Source organism: Tenrec ecaudatus, chromosome 11 (assembly GCF_050624435.1).
Source record: "Tenrec ecaudatus isolate mTenEca1 chromosome 11, mTenEca1.hap1, whole genome shotgun sequence".
Lineage (NCBI taxonomy): Eukaryota > Metazoa > Chordata > Mammalia > Afrosoricida > Tenrecidae > Tenrec > Tenrec ecaudatus.
In genome coordinates this window covers 17803135-17829847 of record NC_134540.1, presented here as the reverse complement: position 1 = coordinate 17829847, position 26713 = coordinate 17803135, and the positions used below count along the sequence as shown (strand labels likewise).

At 45.5% G+C, this 26713-nt stretch overlaps 1 protein-coding gene across 11 annotated transcripts in view; it reads right to left on the bottom strand.

The window, feature by feature from the left end:
* The window catches only part of MYCBP2 (MYC binding protein 2), a 253443-nt gene extending 238021 nt beyond the window's left edge, over positions 1-15422 (bottom strand). For 8 of the 11 annotated variants that reach the window (XM_075562947.1, XM_075562949.1, XM_075562951.1 and 5 more), the window contains exon 1: positions 14906-15422. In XM_075562947.1, coding sequence (XP_075419062.1) covers positions 14906-15198 — 293 coding nt within the window. In that variant the 5' untranslated portion in view covers positions 15199-15422. The remainder of the gene's footprint in view (positions 1-14905) is intronic. The other 3 variants (XM_075562950.1, XM_075562956.1, XM_075562953.1) reach the window with 1 other exon arrangement.
* Between the last annotated feature and the right edge of the window lie 11291 nt (positions 15423-26713).

The window sequence follows — 26713 nt, the reverse complement described above, 5'->3', positions numbered from 1 at the left end:
GATGGTAAACTCAAACCACTGACCGTTCGGTTAGCAGCTCAACACTTAACCCACTGTGCTACCAAGGGTTCGTAAGACTGACAAAAGTTTGAACAAATGTCAACTGGAATGGAATGTGAGCATAAAGCCAAAGAATCACACATAGGTGTTGTATCTGCTGGTGGAAAAATCTACTCAAGAGAGAAATGGGAAGCAATATATGCACAAAGAAACTCATGGAAGCATTACTGCTAATCACCAAAGAGACCGCCTCCCCTCCAGTCAAAAGTAAGGTCCTAGCTGAATAAACTATGATTTAACATACGATAGTTACATTGATTCACAAAATTTCTGTGTAATGATAAGGAATGAGGTACAAATTAGTTTTAGATAAAAAAGCAAAGTTTATTAATAGCAAATAAAGATATGCACACTTCCAGTTCTCGCTTACGCATTAAAGGCAAGAGGATGATGTTATTGCTGTTGCTATTGTTAGGTGTCCTACATACAATAGGACAAACCAGCGCCAGATCCTGAGCCATCCTCCCAATTGTTGCTTTCCTTTAAGCTCACTGTGGCGGCCGCACTGTCATTACATTTTGTTGGCCACAACTGAGAACACACGTCATAGTTCGAGTCATGTGTACCTAGTCCACAAGCTGACATCTTTGCTTTTCCCTGCATTACAGAGGTCTTGTGCAGCAGATTTGCCCGATGTGGTATATTATGTCCTTTGACTTCTGAACTGCTGTTTCCATGAACGCTGATTGTGGATCCAAGTAAAATGACATCCTTGACACCTTCAATCTTTTCTGTTCACAAGGATGCTGCTGATTGGGCCAGCAGTAAGAACTTTTTTCTTGACATTGAGGTATAATCCATATTGAAGGCTATGTTAGTCTTTGAGAGTCATCAGAAGTGCTTCAAGTCCTCTTCACGTTCACACACACACTCACACAGCATTGACTTAGAACATTTTAGAGGAAAACACATAAATAAGGCAATCTAAATATTAATAAAAATGTTTGCTAAGAGTAGCTTAGGATATTTCTCCTAAAGTGAAATTTCTCCAAGTACCTTTTTATGGAATCTTGGCCTTGTAACTACCTAAATTATTTTATATATTCAAAAATTAAACTGAATCACATGAGGAAAACTTGGTAAGCCTTAAAACTGAAAATAAACTCAAGACAATACATCTACTATATAGTTTATCAAATTGGTAATACCACTACTAAGGGAAAAAAAGGTTTTTTCAAGTAAATTGTGAATACAATGAGTCAGATTTTAAGGAAATAGAGAACTGAAAAAGAGAAACCTTAAATTTCACTTAGCAGTTTTACTGTTCCCATTTTCCCACTGCTGTTGAGTCAACTCACAGCTTCCCCCTCCCCCCTCCCAAGGGCAGCGCAGAACTACTGCCACAGAAGGTGGCAAAGTGTGCGGGGCTGCGGCCTTTCTCTTCTCAGCTCGGAACCACTGCACCCCCAGGTTCCTTCACTCCTCTGTTACTGGTTACACAGACAGTAAAACACATGCACTATCCAAACAATACGAGTAAGTTAATTCTGTTACCGCTCCTAACACACAGGATTTTCAGTATCAGATAAAGACAATGCAAATATAAAATCAAAGAAGAATTACTGGTAAAATGATTAAGTTAAACTTGAAATAGAAATATCCCTATGAACTTATGGTTCATTTTTAATATGCTTCCTAGCTATCCTTTGAAAGGGAAAAAATAATCAGTAATGGAAAGCAGCATACCTGGGGCACAGATACTAATTCCTAATACATTTTCCTCTAAAATACAGCAGGGTCCTTGAAGAAAGGGCGGGGCCAGTTCCTCTGGGGGTGGGGCACAGGGAAGATTCTGTGAGGCAGATACAATGAAGTGCTAGACTGAGCTGGACATGACCAAAAGGCATAGAACACAGCTTAGAGGCCTCCTGATGGCCATCTGCAAGACAATCTCTTAATCTTTTTTTCTTTTTAATGACTCTAATTAGTTTTAAACACACAATAAATAAAAGCAGTTAAACCCCACAGAGATAATCAAAGAAGCCAAGAAAATGAGAAAAAGAGAAACAAGGTCAGATCAGGAGAGAGAAACAGAATGAGAAATTATCTGTCTGTTCCCCAGGACACAGAAGATCAATGGATGTGAGATTCTGAGAGTTCTAGCTGATGTGGGAACGGTGTTACGGGGAAGTGTCCTTGGGATCCAGGTCCATAGGCAAGTGAAGGGGGAGGTCTAGGCAGAGAAAGGAGTGAGCTATCCCCACAAAGGCCTCCAACAACTAGAGGTGGGATGATGCCACCTTAGGGAAAGGGCTTTCATATGCTGCTCTTAGTTCACCTGAGCTGCCCTCAAAAGAACAGGGCATGGCCCAAAGTTTGCCAGCCTCTGCAGCCCAGGACAATTTCCCGAAAGGAAGTTAGGAAATAAGAATCTTCAGCCAACAAACCCTCCCAGCAGCTGGGGACTAAGCGCATTCCCACTGAAGAGGAGATGTGAATTTCACACCACAGCACTCTCCACAGTCCAGCCTACACCACTAGGATTCACTGCTTCCCTATAAACTTTGGGAGCAGCCCCTCTAGAATACAGATAGGGGTCATCATGTCCTTGAGAAAATCTCAAGAGAAATAAAGTGGGGCACTCTATAGTCTCTCCGCTGTAGGTGGTTTCAAGGCCACAGGAGACATGGAAACCCTCATCCTCTTCTCTGCTGCCCATTCTAGATTTCTCTCATCTTAGCAAGCATTTCTGCTAGTCCAACCGGCTGACCTCATCTGTAGGCCAGTCTCATATCCATTTCTGCTGAAACCTGATCAAGTACCAAGAGATGCCCAGTAGATCACCAGTGCGCCAAACCTCCAAGCTCACTAGGTAACAACAGTCCTAGTTCCTCTAGATGAGGAAGTAAATCAGCCCTGGAAGAGTCCAGAAGGCAGCTGCACCTCAAAGGATGGCAGAACTATTGCTGCACCTTTTGTTGGAAATGTCTCCTTTCTGAGAACGAGGACTATGTAACCCACAGTACATGGAGCAATAGAGAGGGAAAGCACAAATTCCCCAGTGATCACCAGTTTCCACTATAACATCCATGTACCCCTTATTCGGAACACTATAGAGCATCCTTATAGAGCCACGGTTCTCAAACCTGTGGGTCGCAACCGCTTTGGGGGTCGAATGACCCTTTCACAGGGGTCACCTAAGACCATCGGAAAACACGTGTTTCCGATGGTCTTAGGAATCAAGACACCGCTCCTCTATCATGCTCCAGACACAGACATGCCCACCTACGAGTACCCGGCGTGAAGACTGTTACCCATGCTACACCACACTTCAGAACAAAAATTTCATGTATTTGTCATTAGAAATAAATATTTCACAATATATAATTACATATTGTTTTGTGATTAATCACTATGCTTTAATTATGTTGTTTGTAACAATGAAAATACATCCTACATATCAGATATTTACATCAAGATTCATCACAGTAGCAAAATGACAGTGATGACATAGCAACGACAACAATGTTATGGTTGGGGTCACTGCAACATGAGGACTGTATGAAAGGGTCTTGGCATGAGGCAGGTTAAGAACCACTGTTAGAGCATCACCTCCAGGTTCCAGCATATCAAAAGATCTCTAATGATCTCTAAGGCTTCTGGATGGGGCAAGTGGAGCTGATGAACCCTCTTTGGTTATAAAGTCGGTCCCTTAGTCTGCCGAGATGCTATGTGAGACCCACGGCTGGTGGATCACTCTGGGGTTGGGGTAGAATCCAACCTACCAATCAGGTCACAGCCTGATGATGCCTTGGGGGTGGGTGAGCACTTTTTAGAAGAGACACTGGGAACCTCTCCCTCCTTCCATCCCTCACCTTCCTGCTTTATTGGAATTCTATGTCTGCCTTCAGGGGCAGCCCCATATGGTCCGTCACCCCAGGAGCCGTCAGCACCCTGCCATGTTCCCACTCTCCATGGGCCTCTGCACTTACACCTTTTTCTTTCATCGGCCTGCAGCTACCAAATTCTGAAGAGAGTTCCAGGTATCATCAGACTCATGGACTGTACTGGGACACCTTCTTGATACAAAATCACTTCTTGGGTGTGTGTGTGTGTGTGTGTGTGTGTGTGTGTGTGTGTGTGTGTGTGTGTGTGTGTGTGTTTCTTCCTTATACATGATTATCACTGGTTGTGTTTATCTAGGCAGCCCAGCCTAATACAAATACTAAAACCAGTAAGTGAAAGACAACACTCGGTGTGCCAGTTATTACTCCATGGTTACTTGATTTTTGCAAGTGAAAACAATGCATGTCCATAGGGTAGATCGGCAAGCACCAACTTCACTACTATCAGCATGATTAAGCAGTGAGACACACCTGACAAGGTCTGGATGGGCTGCCAGGCGCATGGAGTACTCAGGACTACACGGAAACAGTGGTTCTCAACCTTCCTCGTGCCACGACCCTTTAATACACTTCCTCATGTTGTGGTGACCCCCAAACATAACACTATTGTTGCTGCTACTTCATAACTGTAATTTTGCTAATGTGATTAATCATTTTATAAATATCTAATACGCAGGATGTATTTTCATTGTTATAAATTGAACATAATTAAAGCATAGTGATTAATCACAAAAACAATATATAATTATATGTTGTTAAATACTTATTTCTAATGACAAATACATGAAATTTTTGTCCTGAAGCATGGGTAACATTCTTCATGCCAGGTACTCATATTTGAGGATCTCTGCATGTGGGCAGACCCATCTGGAGAAGGATAGAGGAGCAATGTCTCGGTTCCTAAGACCATTGGAAATATGTGTTTATAGGCAACAAAGGCGGCAGAAGCTACACTGGTGAACACTACCTGTGGCCCTGTGCTTGGGAAGTCAGCTTCATGAGAACATTCTAGTAAGGAAAATGAGTGACAGAAGGTGGATCTGTGATAGCAGCCTGGGGCTAGGAGGAGGGGGAGAGCACAGTAGAACCCAGGTGCAGTGCTGGGCATAATCGGATTTCGAAGCAAAATATCAACAACAGTTTGCATCAGAGCTTCCGACCTGATCAATGGGATTTTTGTAAGCAAAAGCAGTTCGTTTCAATCACCCAGCATTAGCTGGCACTGTTAGTACATGTTTAAAACTTTTGCGGCTATATTCCAAGTGTTTTGCGATAATTTTCTTAGTTTTTGTGGCTTTTTGCAACTGTTTTTAGATAAAAGAAAACATGGGTCCTAAGAAAGAGTTTTTTGAAAAGAATCGTCAATGATAAGCAACTGGTTAACCATGTTATCGATATTGTTGCTGACAATTTAGTAAACCCTTTTAGAAAACAGTTATGGAAACACCAATAGCAGACCACATTGGACAGATTGTTTTTTGTTTTTTAAGAGAAAGCCAGCCTAGTGAAAAAAGGGACAGAAGGGGGGGGGGCTGAAAAGCAACTATCAATTGATTCTATGAAAGGGGATTTCCCTTCCAAACAAGGACTTTCTCCGTCCCTCCTCTCACATCCGTGTCCACAGATCCAGATCCTCATCCATCGCAAGGTATGGGCCATACTATAGTTGTGAAAAACATTCTTAATGGTGTGTTTCTTTTTAAAAGTATATTATTTAACTCTAAACTTATTTACCTTGAAATTTCTGTGTAATGTTTTGTATAAAAAGGCATGGTTAGGGTAAAAGCTTGGGAGTTGAGAATGAATTAATCAATTTTCAGTTATTACTTATGGGAAAAATTGATTCAGAACTCAACTGCATCGCATCTTGATGCTCCTTGAATGGATAAGCGTCAAAGTCCAGGATTCCACTGGATTACCTGGTGGGTCTGGAGGAATTTGGGGGAGTGGTCAAATGTTCCATCCGTATCATGATTGTTACGATGGTTTTAAGACTCACCTAACTTTGAAGTCTTATAGCATGCTTAAGTCTTCTAACAATTTTTAAAGATGAAGTTTTTTCATATAAATTAGTGAGTGTTTAACCTGCTTGGGGTTTTTTAAAAAAAGGGAGGGGGGACATTCTATTGATTTATAAAATAGATATTTTAAAGTGTAAATTAATTTTTTAATTAAAACTCTTATTTTCTTTTTAAGCACTCTCACTCATTGCCATCAAGTCAATCCCAACTCATAGTAACCCTGAAGAACTGCCTTGTAGGTTTCCGAGACTGTAACCCTCTACTGTAGGAGTAGAAAGCCTGGTCTTTCTCGCCACTACCCTCATGTGCTAATATATGGGAGAAAGATGGCTTTCTACTCCTACAAACAGTCTCAAAAACGCCAAGTAGCAGCTCTACCCTGTTCTATAGGATTGCTATGAGTTGACATCAACTCAATGGTATTGAGTTTGGTTGTTAGTGCTTATAGAGTTCTAAGTATTCCACATGTGACAGCTATTTTTAAAAGATTACTTACGTAATTTTCTACAGATATACAAAATAGATTCTACTAGCACACCATTTCTAAAGCAGTCTCACAATAATGCCTTTCCATCCCTTAAAACTATAAAGGGTTCATCAATGTCTACTGAATAAAATCTATTCCTATTCCTGTGGCCAAGGTCCCCATTTCCAGAATGGACTCACACTAACTGAACACTTATACTGCTTCTTAACCATTATCTCTTAATCTTATCAAACTGGACTCTCACACCTTTGCTTCTGTCCCTTTGTAATGACCACCTATTATTTCTTTTTTTTTTTAACAATTTATTAGGGGCTCATACAACTCTTATCACAATCCATACATATACATACATCAATTGTATAAAGCACATCCATACATTCCCTGTCCCAATCATTCTCAAAGCATTTGCTCTCCACTTAAGCCCCTTGCATCAGGTCCACTTTTACAGTGTGGGAATTGCACCTGACCTGATCCCACCACACCGAGGCAAATCACTGGGGGAGTGCAGCCGAACAGCAAGGGAATGGAGTGGCAAGGTCCCCAGGGAATGCTGAAAGTGGATGTTGGGGCCAGGGCGTGGTGCCCCAACAGACTGGACTGGAAAACGCTCCGAGGGCCAGCAAACAATCCCTGAACTAACTACAAGCTTTTCTCTTGTGAACTGTTTTGTTCTGTTCTTTGTCAGTGGTTTGTTTTTGTTGTTTTGTTGTCTGGTTGTATACTGTTGCTTTGTTTTCCTCTGTCTTGTTTTCGTGCAGGTTAGTGTCTCCACAGGTCTGTCTGAATAGGACAGGCTGGATGAACTATCTGGAGGAAAAACAACGGAACCTACAGTTCCAGGGGAACTTGGGGTGGGGGGGTAGGGGGGGGTAAGGAAGTGGTGTTAACAAACACAGGGACAAGGGAAAAACATGGGATCCCAAATGGTAGAGAGGGGGGAGTGGCAGGCCTGGTGGGAAACGATCAAGGGTAAGGTTGCTTAGAGAAGAGGTATACTCTAGCCCAGGTGGTGACGAAGCATGGTAGTAGGGCAGGAGGAAAGTCAAGGGAGATGGAGGGAAGAGCTAGGAGTCAAAGGGCATTTATGGAGGTCTAGACAAAGACATGAACATGCAAATATATATAGGAGGATGGGGAAATCGATCTATGTGTCTATATTTATAGGTTAAGTATTAAGGTGGCGGAAGGACCTTGGGCCTCTACTCAATACTCCCTCAATGCATGAATACTTTCTTTTATTAAATTGGAACTCTATGATGCTCACTCTCCCGACACAACGGCTGGAGCCAAAGTGGGTGAACAAGTAAATGTGGTGAAGAAAGCTGATGGTGCCCGGCTATCAAAAGAGATAGTGACTGGGGTCTTAAAGGCTTGAAGATAAACAAGTGGCCATATAGCTCAGAAGCAACAAAGTCCACATGGAAGAATACACCAGCCTGTGTGATCGAGTGGTCCCGAAGGGATCAGTTACCAGGCATCAAAGAACAAAAAATCATATCATTGACTGCACACCTCCATGATAGGATCACTGAAGACAAATGGGTGCATAAGCAAATGTGGTGAAGAAAGCTGATGGTGCCCGGCTATCAAAAGAGATAGTGTCTGGGGCCTTAAAGGCTTGAAGGTGAACAAGCGGCCATCTAGCTCAGAAGCAAAAAAGCCCACATGGAAGAAGCACACCGGCCAGTGCGATCACGAGGTGCCAAGGGACCAGGTATAAGGCATCATGCAAAAAAAAAAAAAAAAAAGATATATGTGTGTGTATGTATATATGTGTGTGTGTATGTATGTGTATATGTATATATATATGTATATATATACCATATTAAATGAAGGGGGAAGTGCAGAGTGGAGACCCAAGGCCCAAGTGTCGGCCAATGGAGATCCCCTCATAGAGGGGTTTAGGAGAGGAGATGGGTTAATTAGGGTGTGAGGTAGTACCGATGAAGAACACAGCTTTCCCCCAGATCCTGGATGCTTCCTCCCCCCAACTACCATGATCCGAATTCTACCTTGCAGGGCTGGATAGGGCAGAGGCTGTACACTGGTACATATGAGGGCTGGAGACACAGGGAATCTAGGGTGGATGATACCTTCAAGACCAAGGGGATGAGGGGCGATGCTGGGAGAGTGGAGGGTGAGTGGGTTGGAAAGGGGAAACTGATTACAAGGATCCACATGTGGCCTCTTCCCTGGGAGAGGGACAGCAGAGAAGGGGGGGAAGGGAGACTCCGGATAGGGCAAGATATGACAAAATAATGATGTATAAATTACCAAGGGCACATGAGGGAGGGGGGACCACCTATTATTTCTTAGTCAATTACACTTAACATTTCCAAAGTATCTGCCTTTGTATCTTTCATTCCCAACTAGGAAATAATCTCAAGTAGGAACTGCCTTATAAATCTTTATAGGACCAAAGAGTAATTCCCGAATGATGCTGGATTAATTAACATCTTACAGTCTACACCCTGTCTGTCTGAGGGATGGGTTCATATACCATTTGTAACAGGAAGAGATAAAGCACCTTTAGATCTAAATGGGCCTAGCTTAGGGAGGAAAAGCCCGTCCCCAAGTTAACCACTACCTCTTCTATTGTTTCCATTCACCTGTTTCTCCTTCCACCGCATGACCCAGATACCCAGACTCCTCTCATCTTCCAGGCTATCAGCTCTCCCCTGGCATCACTTTTCTTTTTACCATATGGTCAGTTGTTATCACCAAAAACCTTTTTTTCTCTCTTCCCTTTTGAGTTCTTGTCATTCTTCAACCCTGAATCATCTCAACTTGAAGTTTTCTCTAATTCTCTTTTGAGCAGGAAGAGATGAACTACCATGCTGCTTGGAATTTTAAAGATATGCTTCAGCAGTGACAGCAGCAGCTAACATTTCATGGGCACTCAGCGTGCTGAGTGCCATGACCTTTCCAACAGCCCTAAAAGCCTACATGTAAAGGAACAGTCCGAGAAAAGCTACTTAACTTGCCCAGAAGGTACAACGGGGATTTCAACCAAGGCAGTCTGCTTTCCGAGTTTAGTATTTAACCGCCATGCCAGCTAGCTAGGGTGCATTGCCACTCAGAACCGATGGAAAACGCCTTTACTTGTTTCTCTTCCAGTACCTTCCCCAAGCAAATGTTCCCACTTCGATCAGCCTCATTCTTACAAAAACATACTTATTGAGTCACCCAATAAATAAAGTATTTATTCATATATTCAACACGGTTAATGAGACAAAGAGATTCTTCTAAAGGATCCTTGCCTCATCTTCATGTTCCCAGACCCACCTGCCCCTTCACTTTCTTTTTTTTTCCCCTTCACTTTCAACGACAAAAACCGTTAATAAAATGCAAAAACAAAAATAAATTTTTTAAATAAATAAAATGTAGAAACAATGCCCCAGTCTCTTGGCATACAGTATTATAAAACAGCTACAAGCAGTCCCTGTTATTCTCCCATTCCACACACTGCTACATGAATAGGACACTGAGGCACACAGAACATGACATACATGGCAGGAGAACCAAGATTTACGACCGGTCTAACTTCAGACTCCTAGCCATTCACTGGAAGGTCATCAGGCTGGAAGGCCTCAGTTTCTCTTCCCTACTGCATGCGAGTCAAATGCCAACTCACAATGATACTATCGCACAAGGTAGAACTCGAACGGTCCCTGTGGGTTTCTGAGCCTTTAACTCTTCATGGGAGTAAAAAGCCCCGGCTTTGTCCTGGAGAGCGGCTGGTGTTTTCGAACTGCCAACTATGATTTAGCAGCCCAACCATAACCAATATGCCACCAGCGCTCCCTGCGTCAAATACAGATGTTAGTCAATCGTTCACTCAGCATTGAAGGCTAATTCACTTGCTTTTGTTGCCTCAGTACAAGGTCATCCCCACTTCAAGGTTTTCGTAATTCCCTAAAATGGCCTTTTTTTAAAAATCTACCCTTAGTTATGTTTCAACTTAAGTGTCCGTTTCCAAAGCGACCTTTTCCAAAACATTCCAAATTGTTCCATCACATGAAATCAGTTTTATTTCCTTCATAGCTACTTAGTCAACCGGCAATTATCACATCCATTTCAGCTGTCTGTTTCTCGTGACTCGGGTGGGAGTTCGTAGAGCACAGAGACCATGTCCGTCTGACCCACCACTTCCTCAGCATCTAAAAACAATGCCCGGGACATTACAGGGGCAGGGATTTGACCATGTTGACCCCATACATGTTCCAATAGAATTGTGATCCATAGAATCTGGAATGACTGTTTGGGAGAGATTTTTTTCAAGATCTTGAGTCTTTTCTTCCCAAATGTCCGTACATGGGCATCAACTTTTAACTGCACACTCTGGGGCTCCTGGCACATAGTACATGCACTTGATATTTACAGATTATATTCTACACACTGACATTACCACAATGAGTAGGGTATACGTGCAGTCTCTATTTTCAAATACCTACTTCTCACTTCCCTGTTAAAGACTAGGCCCTAACTTTTTTCAATGGCTAATCTCTCTTCCTGTGATTAGAGTTGCCCTTGAGACCTCCATATCAAACATTCCCTTCAGTATCTTTAATCTTTCCCTGACAAAATCTCACTGGAGCCCAGTTGGCATAAATTTTCACAGCTGGAAACTAGCAGCTGCTCCACACTCTAAGCAGGGAGTTGCAGTCCAGGAAACCCACAGGAATAGGTCACAGGGTTGCTGGGAGTCCGCGTGGACTCAATGGTAGCTAGTTGTTTTTGTTTTTTTCTCCTCTTGATGAAATGGCACAGAGGCCCCATCTGAGCTCCTCTGGTTACACAAAAGAGAAGGGGAATCCGAACGCCCTATCTGTCCAAGCCTGAGGTCCACAAGACAGACGCCATAGTAACATCAGCCATTCCTCTCGCGGACCTCTAGTTCCCTGCTGGGTTGGTGCATTGCAATGACCACATACAACTCACAGACAATACTCACAATCACGGGGGTTTATTAGGGGTGTTAACAGGTTACCACAAGCCAAGACCAGAGAACATTAAGAATGCAGGTTGTGGTCCACAGCAGCATGTCTTCTGTCAGGAGCCAAGTCTCTCGCCATTCCTCCACCTTGCAGTCACAAGGATCCTTGGCCTCTGCCTCCCTGGGCCAGGAAGCCCGACTGCTATACAACCTCACTGCTCCAGGGTGACAGCAGCGGCTCCTCTGCTCTGCTGGCTTCACCACTGAACATAAGGATCTCAAACATGCTTCTTCCTTGATAGTCTCCAGGAATTCTCTGTGTTCCTGATTCAGAGATGGCTCTTACATTCAAAACAAACCAAGCCCTGAGTTAAGTCTTCTGTACTTAAGTTACATGCTCCCATCCAGTCACTGGGAGGGAGTTGACAGAAACTAATGGAGCCCCAGTGGTGTAGTGATTCTGTGTTCAGCTGTCATCTGCACAGTGGGCAGTTCAAAACCATGGGCAGATCAGCAGAAGACTAGGATTTCTACTGTAAAGAGCTACCAATCTCAGAAACTCACATAGGGTCATTAGTCAGCATTGATTTATGGGCACAATAGCCATATAAAGCAATCGCACTCCATTATCATCACTACCACCACCCCTGCACCCAATTAAGGAGCCCTCCTAACACCCAGGTTACATCTTGGAATCCCTGAGCCAGAATCGACTGAATAGTAATGCGAGCTATTTTGTGGAAGAAGCTGACTTCCATAAAGATTTAGTCTTGGCGAAGCTCTGGTGCGCTTCTATTCTGGACCCTATCAGCTCCCTATGAGTCAAAATCAGCTCAAAGGTCATGGTTTGTTTTGTTTTTGATTTTTTTGTCTGTCTTACTGGATGCTCTCCACCCTCCCTCCTATATCCTTGCATTCTCTAAACGCCTCCCCCTTCTCATTCCTTATCACATCCCTCTACCAGGACTGCTTCCTCAAAACTTATCAATGACCTAGAAATGGTTCTCACATTTCTTCCACATTTAACACTTTTGTGGACCTTGCAATCTCCCTTCGTAGGACCAGAGTTGCTACTGTCTCCCAGCCAATTTTGTTGTACCGTTTTGCTTTTCAGCTTCTCTCATTGTCTCTTTTCTCCCTGACCTTTATTTACTCTCAATGTGCATCCTCTCGGGCTTCAGTCTTGATTCATTCTGTCTCAGAATGTTCTCATTGTCTCCTCTCACTTCAACCAGTGCCTCCAAACATGACTATTTCATAGCTATTCAATCTGAACCTCAATCTCAGCTCCACTTTCTCCATCATCTTCAATAATTTTTTAATGTGACTGAATGCCTAGCCACCTCCTCAATGAACAGATGTTATTGGCTATGAGTAGGGAAAAAAACAATGTGAACTATAGCAAGCAACAATGTTCTGAGAAAGGAATATTATGTAACTTAAGGCTAGTGTCCCTGAGTATTTCTTTGCAAGCTTAAACTAACTGTTCGTTACTTTTACTTGACAGCCAGGAGAAAGACAGATTTTCTCCTCCTGTAAATAGTCCTGACAATCCCGGGGCAGTTCTAGTCTACCTTACTGGGTGACTAGGAGTCAAAATTGACTCCAAGGCACTGAGTTTACTTGATAGCTGGCACAGAGACTAAAACCTCATTACATGTTTATCTTATAGTACATTATCTCAAACTGTTCAGATAGTTCTAAATACGTAAGTCTTTGTATATGAACACCAGAAAGCCAGAAGGAGCCCTGGTGATGCACTGGTTAGGCACTCGGCTGCTAACCAACAGGTTCAAACCCACCAGCTGCTCCATGGAGAAAGATGTGGCAATCTGCTTCCAAACACTGACTTCTGGCCCTGGAAACCTTCTATGGCAGTTCTCCTCTGTCCTATGAGGTCACTCTGAGTTGGTGTCAACTTAATGGTGATAGGTTTGGTAGAAAGTCAAAAACCATAGTGATATGCCAGTCACAAATGATTGCAAAAATCTGGGAACAGCATAGAAAATGGATTCCCATTGCTTTCTTGGGAGGCTTGTAGCTATGTACCTACCCTGCCATAATGCAGAGACGCAGATCTAAATTACACCTAATCATCTGAGCAAACTCTCTAAAGAGGTTTTGTGCTATTTTCAAAGGCATTCGCAAAAATAAAAAAGACCTGTGCCATTTTGGCAATCCTCTTAGATTGCAAAGTTACACGTAGTTCTAACCATATGATACAATTCTGTCAGGTGTCCAAACCTGTAAACAATGACAGAGGAGAAGAATGACCTCCCCAAAAAATAAAAAATGCGAGCACGACTCCACCTTTACAACTCTCCCCAAAGAGAAAGCCACAGAACATACTGATAAACCACGGCTGACTACCTGACTTAGAGCCGCACCCCTTTCACAATGGGAGAAAGAAGCATGTGGTTATTAGCTAATAAACTGCACATGCAGTCAACAGGGTAAATGACATCATTTGACAAACCCTAAGATCCTTTTCCCCTGGATTACAAGAAGGTTGGGGGGGGGGGGGGAGAAGATGGGGATGGGAGGAGACAAGCCAACTGCCAATTACCACGGTCAAACCCAAGCTGGTAAAACTAGTCAGTCTTACCCAGCTTCAGGGTGTGTGGCATGTAAGGACATGGGAGAGAAAACAATGGGCGAGTTCTTAGCAAAAAACGGGCACCCACATTTTAAGAAAAAGAAAACGAAAGTGAATTAACACTTCCCTCACAGGGAGGAAGCTAAAGATGTGCGGAGCCTAACTGGAAAAGACCAGGGGCTACTCAATTTTTTTGATGTTGTTTTGTTGGTTTTCCTAGCCGTTAAAACACACCTCACCAACTGCTGTGTGTTATCGTTCTCCCCAGCCGCCTTTCCCTTTTCCACGACACAAATTCCTCTACTCGAAAGCCCAAAAGTAACATAGGAAATTCAACAGAAGATGAAGGGAAATGGCCGATAGGGTATCAGATCACAAGAGCGTCTGGACCCACGTCTCCGGTACACCGGGTGATCAAAGTACAGCCCCAAAGAATCTCTAATTAAGCACCTTTCAGGCGTAGACAACTCCCCATCCGCATCCCTTATGCACAGAAAAGGAAACTTCGTGCCTGACAGCTGGATCCTCAAAACCCACCCAATAAATACAACCTATACCATGCCCCCTAACGGAAAGACATCCCCACCCACCACCACCAAAAAAAGAGAGAGGCGGATGGAATGTCATTGAGGGCAAAGGGGGAGGGAGGCGGTGAACCGATGTCGAAAGAAAGATTCGTGCAGGGACCACTGCGGCAGGGTCGCAGGAGGCGCCACGCTGCCCGAGACTCCTGCAGATTGCGTGTACCGCCCTCTTAATCCTCACCCAGCGCTCGCCTTCCTCCACCACACACACACACGTAAACACACGCGTACACGCACACACACACACGTGTCGGCGAGCCAGCACCTTTCCCAGCCTCTCCAGGCGACGCCCCCACATCCCCCGGCCCCCCCACCCCCAGACACGCAGCGCACACCCCGGGGCGCACACGCGGCGGGTGCCGCAAGGCAGACGCACCTGGAGGCCGGGTGTCCGGCGCCGCTGCCGCCCTGCTCCCGGTCACTGAGCGCCGCCGTGTAAATCCTCCGGTAGCGCTCGGCCAGGGCCCGGCCTGACAGCAGCAGCTGGTAGTGACCCCGGGAGTCCGCGGCCGGCAGCCCCAGCCCCGCGGCGGCCACCGAGCCCTCGGGAACCGGCATGAACAGCGCCCCCGGCGCCGGGGAGGAAGAGATGGTGGCGGCCGCGAAGAAGGCGTCCCCGCCGGGCCCCGAGGAGGCGGCGGGGGAGGCAGTCGCTGCGCACATCATCATCCTCGCCGCCGCCGCCTCGTCCCCGCGGGCTGGGCAGGCAGACACGCGCGCGCGCGCAGCCCTTTTCCAACGACGACGGCTCCGGCGGCGGCCTCTCCCTCCCGCAGCAGGGAGACTACAAAGACAGCGACCTCCGCCTCCTTCGCCTTCTCCTCCTCCTCCCCCCCGCGCCGCCCTCGCCGCCGCCGGGGCCGCTCATCTAACCCCGCCACCCGGGGCGTGTGAGGAGGAGGCGGTACCGCCGCTGCCGCCGCCGCCGCCGCCGCTGCCACCGCCGAGCTACCCGCAATGGGAAGCGGCTGGCCGCACTGAGCATGCGCCGCCGCTCGCACATGCTCAGTCCCACGAGCCCCGCCGCTCCGCACCCCGCCCCGCCGCTCCCACTCCCTCCGCCTCCGGGTTTGGGTGTGAGACCGTTGCGTCGTGCCCACGGGAATCCACTTCTCCGGGTTTTGATGGCAACCCGGGAAGGGGCACTGTAAGGGAAATGCTGGGGCCACTGGCAGCTCTGCACCGGCGACGTTGGACTTCAGGGAATGGGCTTCAATGCAGATGGGGGGATTTAGGACCAGAAAGGAGGAAAGAAGGCGAAGGTGCCTATCATCGCCCGAGAAGGAGCATTACGCACTCCTGGTTCTTGTCTCCACGGTCTGGGTTGCCAACGGGAAGATTTGCTCTGCGTAGTAAGTAGCTGGTTAGTTCAGGATTCGAGGCTCTCCGAATTCGATCCGAGTCGAATTAAAAATGGCGATGGTCTTTTGAATGTATGAGTGAAATCTGCTTGAAAGAACCTTTACTACAAAGACAGCTAGTAAATAGGTGTATTTTTTTTTCCTTTTCAGAATTTGTAGACTACACAGTTTTGCCAGAATTCAAAAGCCACGTCATGGCTTATCTCTCTCTCTGCTCAGGGTTTTGTTATTAAAGATAGATGATGATTGAATATAACCTGAAACTATATTTGTGACTTAGACTATATACTATCAGAAGCTGTCACATCTACAAAAAGCTTACCATTGTCTTCTATAAAAGTGTAACAGTCTCTGAGTTTCTGTTCCAACCTATTCTACTAGTACCTTCTTTCGAAGAAAGAAATGAAAAACACATGCACCATGATGCCTAAATTTTGCCCTCTAGACTTTCAGCTTAAAGAGTTTGCATAATTCATGTTCCTAATAAATTCTAAGTACTATCATCCTGAATGAAGAGCCTTGGTATCTCAGTGGGTTATGCGTCAGGTTACTAACCAAAAGGTCATTAGTTCAAAACCACAAGACACTCAGCAGAAGAAAGAAGAGGCGTTCTGCGCCCACAAAGGATACAATCTTGGAAAGGTAGTTCTCCCCTGTCCCATAGGGTCGCTATGAGTTAGAATCAATTCGATGGCAGGGAGTTTGGTATAAACTTGAGTACCATATCCTTCCCTCCTTGGTGCCAGCTATTCAATTCCCAATGGTGGTCTTATATACAAGAGGTTGCCTGATCCGGTGTCCTTCTACGCACCACCATATTCAAGTCCATCCATCCTTGTGGCTACTGTACCACCCCATCTCACTAACAGCCTCACTTGTCCTGAGTGGCCTTGTTGGACCACACGTGATGTCCGTCTTCCTGGCCATCTATCTCTCCTATAGAATACCCAGTGATCCATAGGTGTGGGATTTGGGGAAGTAAACTGCTAGACTTTTCTTCCTAGTGTGTCTTGGTGAAATTCAGCTGCTGTCATTTGAAATGAGCGTGGCCTAGCTCCCACACCACCGCAGCACACAGCCACCCAACTACAACAATCTGGCCAATGGATGGTGTTCTTCAACCTACTAGTTCATTTATGCGTGTCTCTTTGAATATTCTTCACTTTTAAAAAGGGGTGTGTGTGTGTGTCATTTTTAGCATTTTGAGAATTACAAACGAGTGGGGAAGTAAATCATTTCTAACTCCTGGGGTTGTGTGGTGAGTAGTTGTTGAAAGAAATGTATTTGTTCCTGGACTTTGAACAATAGGTACTATTTGGGGGTGGGGAATAAAGATGGGGTGATGAGTGCGTAGAGACAAATGCATAGACACAAGGAATTGCCATCTTTTGGAACTATGTGTAGATCTGTGTTTATGTGATTTGTCAGTGATATAAGTTCCATTTGAACTTCTAATTTAACTTTTTAGCCTTCCTCAGCCCCTAGTATATAGTCTTGCATGTGATATACAGTAAGTGTACTTGTCCTTTGTTAGCACAGTTACAAACTAAGAGCTGTACAGGAAGCACCTCAACCCCATGCATGTTTTTGAGACCATAAACACTGGGGTAGCCCATTGGCTTCTAGTAGATTCCAATTCACATAACGACCTTATGTAATAAAAAATATAATTGCCCATAGGATTTCCAAGGCTATACATCTTTATGGAAGCAGACAGCTTCCTCTTTCTTCCCACCTTTCACTTAGCAGCCCATTCCTTAACCCATTGTACCACTAGGAACAGAGACAGCTCCAGTCTTGGTAGAGTTAAATGGGTAGGCGTTGTCGGGGTGAATTACTGTTCACCACCCTGAAAGGTCATGAAAATGCTCTGAAATCAGGCACATGAATTTGAAACCTGGTCCTGCCACTGAATGATTTAGGCAAGCTTCGGCCCCTACATTGCTGAGTGGCTGTCCAAACGAAACGTGCTCCCTAGGGCTTCCTCGGATGTCATCTCAGTGGAAACGGACCGCCAGGCCTATCTTCCTAGGTACTTCTGGATGAGTTCCATCTTTTAAGTTGGCGATCCTCCTGGGTGAGCAGTCGAGTGCATTGTACACCACCTAAGAACCTCCTCCTCTCTATAAAAACAACAGAACCAAAGTCACCAATGTGGAGCCTATTCCCACTCAGAGGGACCCTGTAAGACAGAGTAGAACTGCCACCTCGGGTGTCTAAAACATGAAATCTCTGAAAGGAGAAAGCCTCGTCTTTCTCCCTCAGAGCCACTAGTGGATTTCAACGTTGACCTTGAGGTTAGCCGACCAACAGGTAAGTCCCCTTCCTCCTACATAATAGTCAAAGTAATACTTCCTGTTCCTGCGTAAGTTTGTGGGAAGGCTTACAGTATCCAGGACTCGGATATGACTTTCCATAAACTCTAACACTTTCAAAGAAGAAGGCAAACACACCTTTGTCCATAAGGGCTGCAACGATTTCTATTCCCCACTCTGCCCACCCCCACCCTCACCCTCATTACATTCTAAGTGCCAAAGGAAGGCTCTAACCCTAAATAAAAGTGCAATAGAGGATGGATGGATGGATGGATGGATGGATGGATGGATGGATGGATGGATGGATGGATGGATGGATGGATGTTACTTGGATAAGGACTCATTTCCACCTCAGGCTCAAGTGGAGGCATCTGCAACCTGCACCCATTTAGTGTTTCTACTGGTCACTGTGAATCGGAAGAGGCTCCATGGCAGTGAGTTTTAGTGGGAAAATTCCTGCTGATGCCCTGAGATGCTAGAGTGCCTCCATCCCCTTCCTAATTTTGCTTCAATCCTTACTGTACCTTCAATCCCAGACAGCTCCCCACACCCACCCTTTCTGAACCTTGTGAATAAACTCAAAACCCGGGAACTGGATCATCATTGGCAAGGAACCCCTGGGCTGCTGAGCAGCGCCAATCGGCGCGCGCAGACGCGTGCACGTGCTCACTTGGGGACCGAGGGTGGCGTGTCGGCTGCGGTTGGCAGCGTTTCCTTGCGCGGCAGCGGTCGCTCTGCCCGACCTGAACTGACAGCCAGCGCAGCGCTGTTGGTGGCTTTTCCTCTCTTCCTGCCTCTGCGCGGTGACAGTCCCCTTTCCCGCAACTGCCACGGCGACGGCCGGCCCAGCCGGGCACCTTGGAAAGCTGCCGGGCGGGCGGGCCCTGAGGGACACGGCTGCACGGAAGGGCGTTTGGAGTCGAGCTGAATTGCACCGACCGGGGCCCTGAAGGAGAGCGTGAACTCCCAAGCTGCGTGCCTGCAGCTGCTGCTGGCCGCGGCGTGGGTTCCTCCCGGTCCGCAAGGCGGACGCCCCCTTCTACCCCCACCCCCGCTCCACGACCGCAAGGCTGGTGCCGCCCAAGGGTCCCGGGATTCAGGGAGCGAGCAGGAGGAGGGCACACAAAGGGCTCGGCTTCTGTGTTCCAGCTGTGTCCTTAGTGCGCTGCCATCTTAGCTTTAGCTCCGGGAGCGGGGTGGGGGGGCGGGGGTGGGGGTGCAGACAGGGCCAGCCTCCCAACCACACAGACATATTCGCCCCCAAATAACGACACTGAACTAACACAACCCCCGACTCTGTCCATTTCACGAGGAAAACGCACGCACAGCATTTGTGCACTCTTGGTGTCCTCAGTTCACACTCATTCCTCCAAAGACTCTGCTGTCTGCGACCGTGTGATGAAAACGACCGCTTCAGCGTGTGCACTCCGCGGACACGGGTTCTGCTGTCGCCGTACCATGTGACACGGGGAAGCAAGCACTGCGATTGTCTGACCTTTCCTCACGTTTGTATTTTTCTCGTCTCGTGGGTTTTGTTTTACCAGAAGCCACCTGCACCGGTGGAGTAGTAATACGGCAGAAGGCACACTGCCTGTCAAGGGACTGAGTGATGAGCTCAGTTTCATTTTACAGGTTAAAATTGTAATATTGCTACAAGACTGCGAACACAGGAACCACGTATATCATCAAGAACACCGAGACTGCTGAAAAATACTGTGCTCAAGTCTAAAGTGTATTTGTAAAATAGCCCACTGGAGGATCATTGCAGACGTTTTAAAACAAGCTTGGTTGTGGAGAGCCACAAGATTCTGCATTCTTAATATGGCGCTATTGCCGTTTAAACTGAAATATGCTTCGTGTATTTAATACTCCACACTTAAGAGACAAATTCCGCTTAGCACTTGAAATTTTCTTAACATTACACTTGTAACCTACCCCGTCCCCAATACCTTGACCTCTTGCTTTAAGTAAATATGTTTTAGGACCTTGTGTTTTTAAGACTGGAATGTGCAAGGCCCCCTGGTGATGTGGTGGGTTACAAGTTAGGCTGATAACTGCAAAGTCAGCCGTTCAAATCCACCAGTCACTCTCAGGCGAAAAAGATGAAGCTTTCTGCTCCGGTAAAGGTGTACAGCCTCAGGAACCCAGGGACAGTTCTACCGTGTCCAATAGAGTCTCTATGAATCAGTCTGTACGTGATGGAAAATGTTGTCAGTCCATCTCAAGGAAGCTTTTTTTTCCCTGACCCACTGCTTTGCCAAACGTGATGTCCTTTCTAATGGTTAGTGTTTCCTGATACCGTGCGTCCCAAAGTAAACAAGACCTAGTCTCAAGATCCTGGCTTTTAAAAAATAGTATTAGCTTGAGCTTTACTATCTAAGATTAAATATTTGAAATCACATTACCTCAAACTCAGAAGGACTACTGGAATTCTTAGACAGAATTGCAGTCTCATTATACCAATAGGATTATGGGTGAATCCAAAAGTCAAGATATATAAATGGATTATAGTAAGCATGACTTTTATCTGAAAGATATTTAACTCCTCTCAACCTAAGTTTTCTCATCAGTAAATTGAGGTCGATAATAAAACCTTCAACACTGAATTATTTCAGGATTTGACTAAGCGATATATATGAAGAACTTATTTGACACACTATCTGGCAGATCAAAACCAGTGCTAAACCCACTGCCAGTGAGTAGACACTAGCTCATAGTGGCCCTTTATAGGGAGTCTGCAGCTGAAGACCCTTTAAGCAGCAGATTTCTCTCCTCCTGATTGGTTGGTAGGTTTGAACTACCAACCTCATGGTTCACAGTCCAGGTTTTTCCAACAGCCCCACCAAGGTGCTTTCAAACAGCACACAACTATTAGTGATGTTCCAATCCTTCGTGTGGAGCGCATGTTAGAACCTTGTTCTAGATGAAGTAAAAAAAGTTCTACAATCTGAGTTATGTGTGTTTGGATTCGGAGAACGTTTTCTGTTGTTTTTCACAAAGAATACCATTTACTACTTCAGATTTACTGTCTTGTCATGGGACAAGAACAGAATCCAAAAGCAATGCGTGTTTTGCCTAAAATAAACTAATCTTGGATGATTTGTTAATTCACATACCACACACACACACCACCACCACCACCCGTTCTTTGAATTCACCAGTTTGGGGAGTTGGGAGATTCCAAATGATGGCTGCATTTTGACATGATTGATGCAAGGTGTCCTTCTACGCAACTGGTTGGTAGCACTAAAAAACCTCTAGCAACCCGAAGAGAAATCACCTAATGCTCTCACAGGCTCTCAGTTAAGCTGTAATTAACATCAGAATCTATCTATCTAACCCCACCTAGTTTGACTTCCTGTTTTGATCAAGGCTTTTGCTTCTGTGTTTCAAAAATAAAAAGGACCAATTTCCTCGTTCTTCATAAAGAAGGCTCCTAATATTTATGTTGCCCCTTGTGTTATCCTAGTAGCTTGGCCTCCCAACTGGGCAAGTATCTGCTTGAAATATTTTTAGAACATATTATCCAAGAAAAATATCTCATCCTTTTCTTGGTTCATTTATAGAAAATAACCTGGTGGTATCTGAAACAAAATCATCTTTGTGTCTACACTATGATGTCAGCTGTTGGTCAATGGATTAATTTCTTATTTATGTGGCCAAGCAAAGCCAACCATGCTTCCTGAGAAAATCGGTCACTTCCCTACCTGCACTGCTGAAGTTCGCCACTGTGTACAGGGAGACAGTGAGCCAGATATCTAATTCTTTGTTCTTGGCTACAGTCCTGTCCAATTCTCTGTTCTGCTCTGCTCTTGTCCAGCAAGGGGATGACTCCTACAAACTACATTTCCCAGCTGCCCTTGCTAACTAGCGGCAAGTTCCATTCAGTCAATGGGGGCGAAATGAATGACTGGAGGTGAGAAGAGGGGAGAATCCCTGCAGTTCTTTTCTCTACTCCTCCTTCTTCCTCCTTCTTAGACCCTTTCCTTTCTCTCACCCTCTTTCTAGCTAATCTTCCTCCTCTTTGGACATTGTTTCCTCGGTGCTTCTTGGATCTCCCTCTGTACCCAGCTCCAGCCCGATAACCTTTGTGGAATCAGTGCTCACTGGGTGGTCCCAGCTCCTATGTTCTGGTGATACCACCCCTCCTAGAACATCTCTAGCCGCAGGGATGGTAGTGGCCTCCTGCTAATACTAACTTCCCCCGCCCCATCCCAAGTTGTCACACTGCCCCTTTGGCTGGAAATTCGTTCCCTTGTATTCGGTTCTCCCTCTTAAAGACTTGACATGAACTTTTGTATTTTCCTGACGGGGCCTGGAAATATACAAATGGCCTTCCATCCAGATCGTAGACCTGATTTGATTATGGTATTGTATCACTTTTATTCCGACCTGTAAACTTGTAGAACCCACTTCTCTGGGGAAGACAAAAACCTGCTGTGAAAAGACGATTGATTGACTTACCCACTCTGGTTCCCCATCCACTTCTTCCTTGCCTAGAAGAAAGGGTGAAAGACTCTCTTGGAAAGCTTTTCTTGCACCTAGGGTTGGATTTGTGGCACAATTCAGAGAGGAAATCTACCGGTTCCACTCCTCTCACTCCCTTTCACGCTCCCTCAGAGATGGGTAGGACTTACAATTGAGAGTGCTTTTACCCGAGACCCGGTCTGAGTTATCTAGAGCTGCTGTGACAGAAGTGAGTGGCTTTAAGCTACAGGAATTCATTGTCCCCCACTCAAGGCTGGTGGTCTGGATCGCCGTCGTTCTGGGAGAAGGTTCTGTCTCTATCAGCTCTAGGGGTGCCCTGGTGATGTTGAGGTAACCATTCGTAGGCATCAAAGTAGGCAGTTTGCAATCAGGAAGAAGACGGAGCTTTCCATTCCCATGAACTCCCCTGTCCTCTAGAGTCCCTCTGAGTTAGCATCGACTTGCTGGCAGTGAGTTTGGTGGTGTTGGCTTTATCAGCTCTAGGGGAACATCTTTATCAACAACTGTAGACCTGTGTTTATGTTCTCGGGGGTCTAGGAAGTTCTCCGTACAGGGAGCCCAGAACCAGAGCACTATGCTCCTGGCTCTGCTTTCTTGGCGGAAGTTCAGTCACTTTCACTCTCTGCTTGCTGACTTCCTTCTCCTGTAAGATACAGTGTGATCCAGACCACGACCCAGGGAACTCGTTTTGCGTGGATTAAAGCTGTGACCCAAGTAATGGTGGTGACTTATGAAAGATTGATGCAGCCACCTGAGTCCTGCCTTGGTTGCTAACATAACAAACCTAAGTCTTTATAACACAAACGAATTCTGCCAGTGGTCAGGACTCACAAAATGTAAGGCAGCGACCTAATCCTGGGGCTTTGGGCCTAGCCAAGTTGACACAAGTTTTCAGGGGACTCAATTGGATGCATGACCTGCAGCAGCTTCAACATCTCGTCATGCTATCAGGAGCACGCTGAAGAAGCAGACTCTAAAATGTGGTATAGGAGTTGGATCATCATTATCTACTCATCAGGTGGCAAAGAGGACACTATCATTTGTTAAGGGGGGGCATCTATAGCTCCCCACGTACTGGTATCCCACCCTTATATGATCCTTCCCTTTGTAACAGGGCAGGACCCAATCAAGAGAATGCGGCATGCATGACTGGCTAAACATGATTACATATGATTAAGGTACATACAGTTATAACCTCCATCTTGCCAGGCAATGCCTTCTCTCCCTTACGGCCTTTAAAAAAGCAAGCTGTCATGTTATGAACCACTGTATGAAGAAGTTCACATGGCAAGGAACTGAGGGTAGCTGCTGGACATCAGCCGGCAAGGACCTGAGATTTTCAGTCCAGCAGTCTGCAAGGAACTATATTCTGCCAACAACCATGTGAATTTAGAAGCGGTCGCTTCCCCAGTAAGGTTTGAGCGCCGACTTCCAATCCAGCTGAAGGTTTGGTGTGATTTCAGTCTTGCGATGGGCTGGCTTGCAATGCCTGGCTCACAGAAATTGTGAGATAATAAATGTGTGCACATGTTTTAAGACATACCTATAGGTATCCCAACCCAACTCACTTTCTGGGAAAGTCAATGGCAAGTTTAGGCTTCTGAGAGGTTCAGACGTGTTCGCTATAAGGAACGATGGCACTACGCTGCTTGTTCTGAGTGCCATAAAAGCACTGGAAAAAATGGAAATAAAATACTGAGAATTAGGATTACAGTGCTCTAAGACATGCCAGACATCTCCTGCGAAAACTAAAAGGAAAATTGCCACATCTCGTACCTCTTGCTACAAAGAAAGACAGGCAACGCCTGGTAGCCTTCTTTAGGCTTTGAAGGCATTATATTTACTTGAGACTATTTCTATGCCGCATGTACTGAATTACATGTATGAACCAGCTTTAGATGAAAGAAAGAATTCTATATCATGTCTTGATTGTAGTGAAAGCAGTCCTATTTCTTAGACCATACAGCTTGACTCAAATCAAATCAAACTCACTGCCATTGAGTCAAGGCTGACTCCTAGTAACCCACTTTCAGTGGGATTCCAAGTCTAACTGTTTACAGGAGTGGAAAGCCAAGTCTTTCTCCTAAGGAGCTACTGGCGGGCTTGAACTGCCCACCATGCGGGTCACAGTCCACTGCATAACCACTACGTCACCAGGGCTCCTATGCGACTCAACAGGCCCTGTGATATTAGAGGTATCAGCCAGGGGAAAAGATGCTGTGGAATTTATGTGACGTTTCAATGAGAAAATCACAATGAAGAGCCCAAAGTTTCTCGGAATAAACTCATGTGCTCTTTAGCAAAAACAAAAGAAGCATTTTTCTATTTGGACTCTTGGGCCGCTGTCAGGGTCTGATAGAGACAGAGCACCCCATCATGGAATACTAAGTGACCATGTGGCTGGAACTACCCATTAGAAAATGGATTCTCTCAGATCCACCAACTCATAGTGTCCAAACACCATGTAGTATTTACATGGTCGGTCATGTTCCACCAAAAGAGAAGTGGTCTGAAATCAGATCTACAGAGCTCATAGGCAGTGGGGAATGACCTGGCGGTTTGATCGGATGGCTTGGCTAAAAGTAGAAAGGCCTTGGATGACTGGGGGAAAGACAGTGGCCTGTGGGAGTGGACAAGAAGTGGAAAGTCGGTTCCACAGTCTGCCCCTGCCCTTGTTTGTGCTGACGATATTTAGCTTCTCCATCGTCTCTTTCCACAGATGTAGTGTAGTCCATCCCGTGAGGTTTGCAAGAACAGCGTTGTTCTTGTTGTTAGCAAGGGGTATTTAAAGAAGTCGTTGGGTTTGCACCAGTCCGTCATGAAATCTGTGGGGTCGCTGCTGTCGCCAAGACCCTCTTTTCTAACTGCTGATCCTCCGACGTTGTTTCCAATGGTCACCTTCTTACTGCCAGTAATTTTCGGTGCATCTTGATCGCATGTTTGACCAACTTCAGAATCAGGAAGCTGATAAAAATCTTCAATGTCTTCATGTTCGGCATTAGCGGTGGGTGTGTGAACGTGAAGAACAAGGATATTCATTGGTCTTTCTGGCAGATGTATGAAGATATCCTACCACTGATGATGTTTTACTTCAGAGCATGTCTTGAAATGTTCTTTTTGATAAAGAATGTGATACCATTATTCTTCAAACTTTAATTTCTGGCATTGTTGACCATCTCAATGTCCAATTCAAAATGTCCAGCCCATTTCAGCTGATTCATACCCAGGAAGTCATACCTAATCAGTCTTTATGAGTTCCATTTCAAATTTTTTTTTGACAACTTCCAATTTTCATACTTGGAGCTTTCCTTCATTTATACTTTATTCATGCCTACTTTGTACAGCCCATTTTCTCACTATTAATTGATATTAAGATTATATTTTGTAAATTCATACCTTATATAGTCCCGGTTCTAATTATTTCAAGCTCACTTCAATGGTGACAGCTGTTTCTTTTCATTGTGAGTCGTGTCAAATCAGCACATGAAGTGTCCCCAAGCTTTTCTTCGTTCACATCACTAATATGAACGTGACTTTGTGGCCCCAGCGCTTCCCCGGGCATGTTTCCAGTGTTTTCTAACCTGAGGAGTTCCTCCGTCTCCTGACACTGTATCAGACAATGTTCCATGGCTCCGCGCAAGGCTTTTTCCTGACAACTTTTGACTGTTGTTGCTTATTTATTTATTTATTTTTGATGTACAGAGAAAGACTTCCACATCTCTCCACCTAGTCATTTAGGCTGGAATTTCCACAGAGCCCTGCCCATCGCGGTGGCCCTGCTGGTATTTGAGATCCTGGTGGCATCGCTTCCTGCACCACAGTATGCAAGCCACCACAGTGTGACCTAATGCTGGAGACTGGTGCCATGCCCTCAGCAGGTGACACCGCCTGACTCGGCATCAGCCGGGGGTGGCCTGTGTCACCTCTTATTTCACCAGGAGAAAGAAGCCAGCTGAGCAGAAAGACCAACTATCACCGAGAAAGAAAAACTGGAAGCAGACACACCCTTTTGCCCTGGGT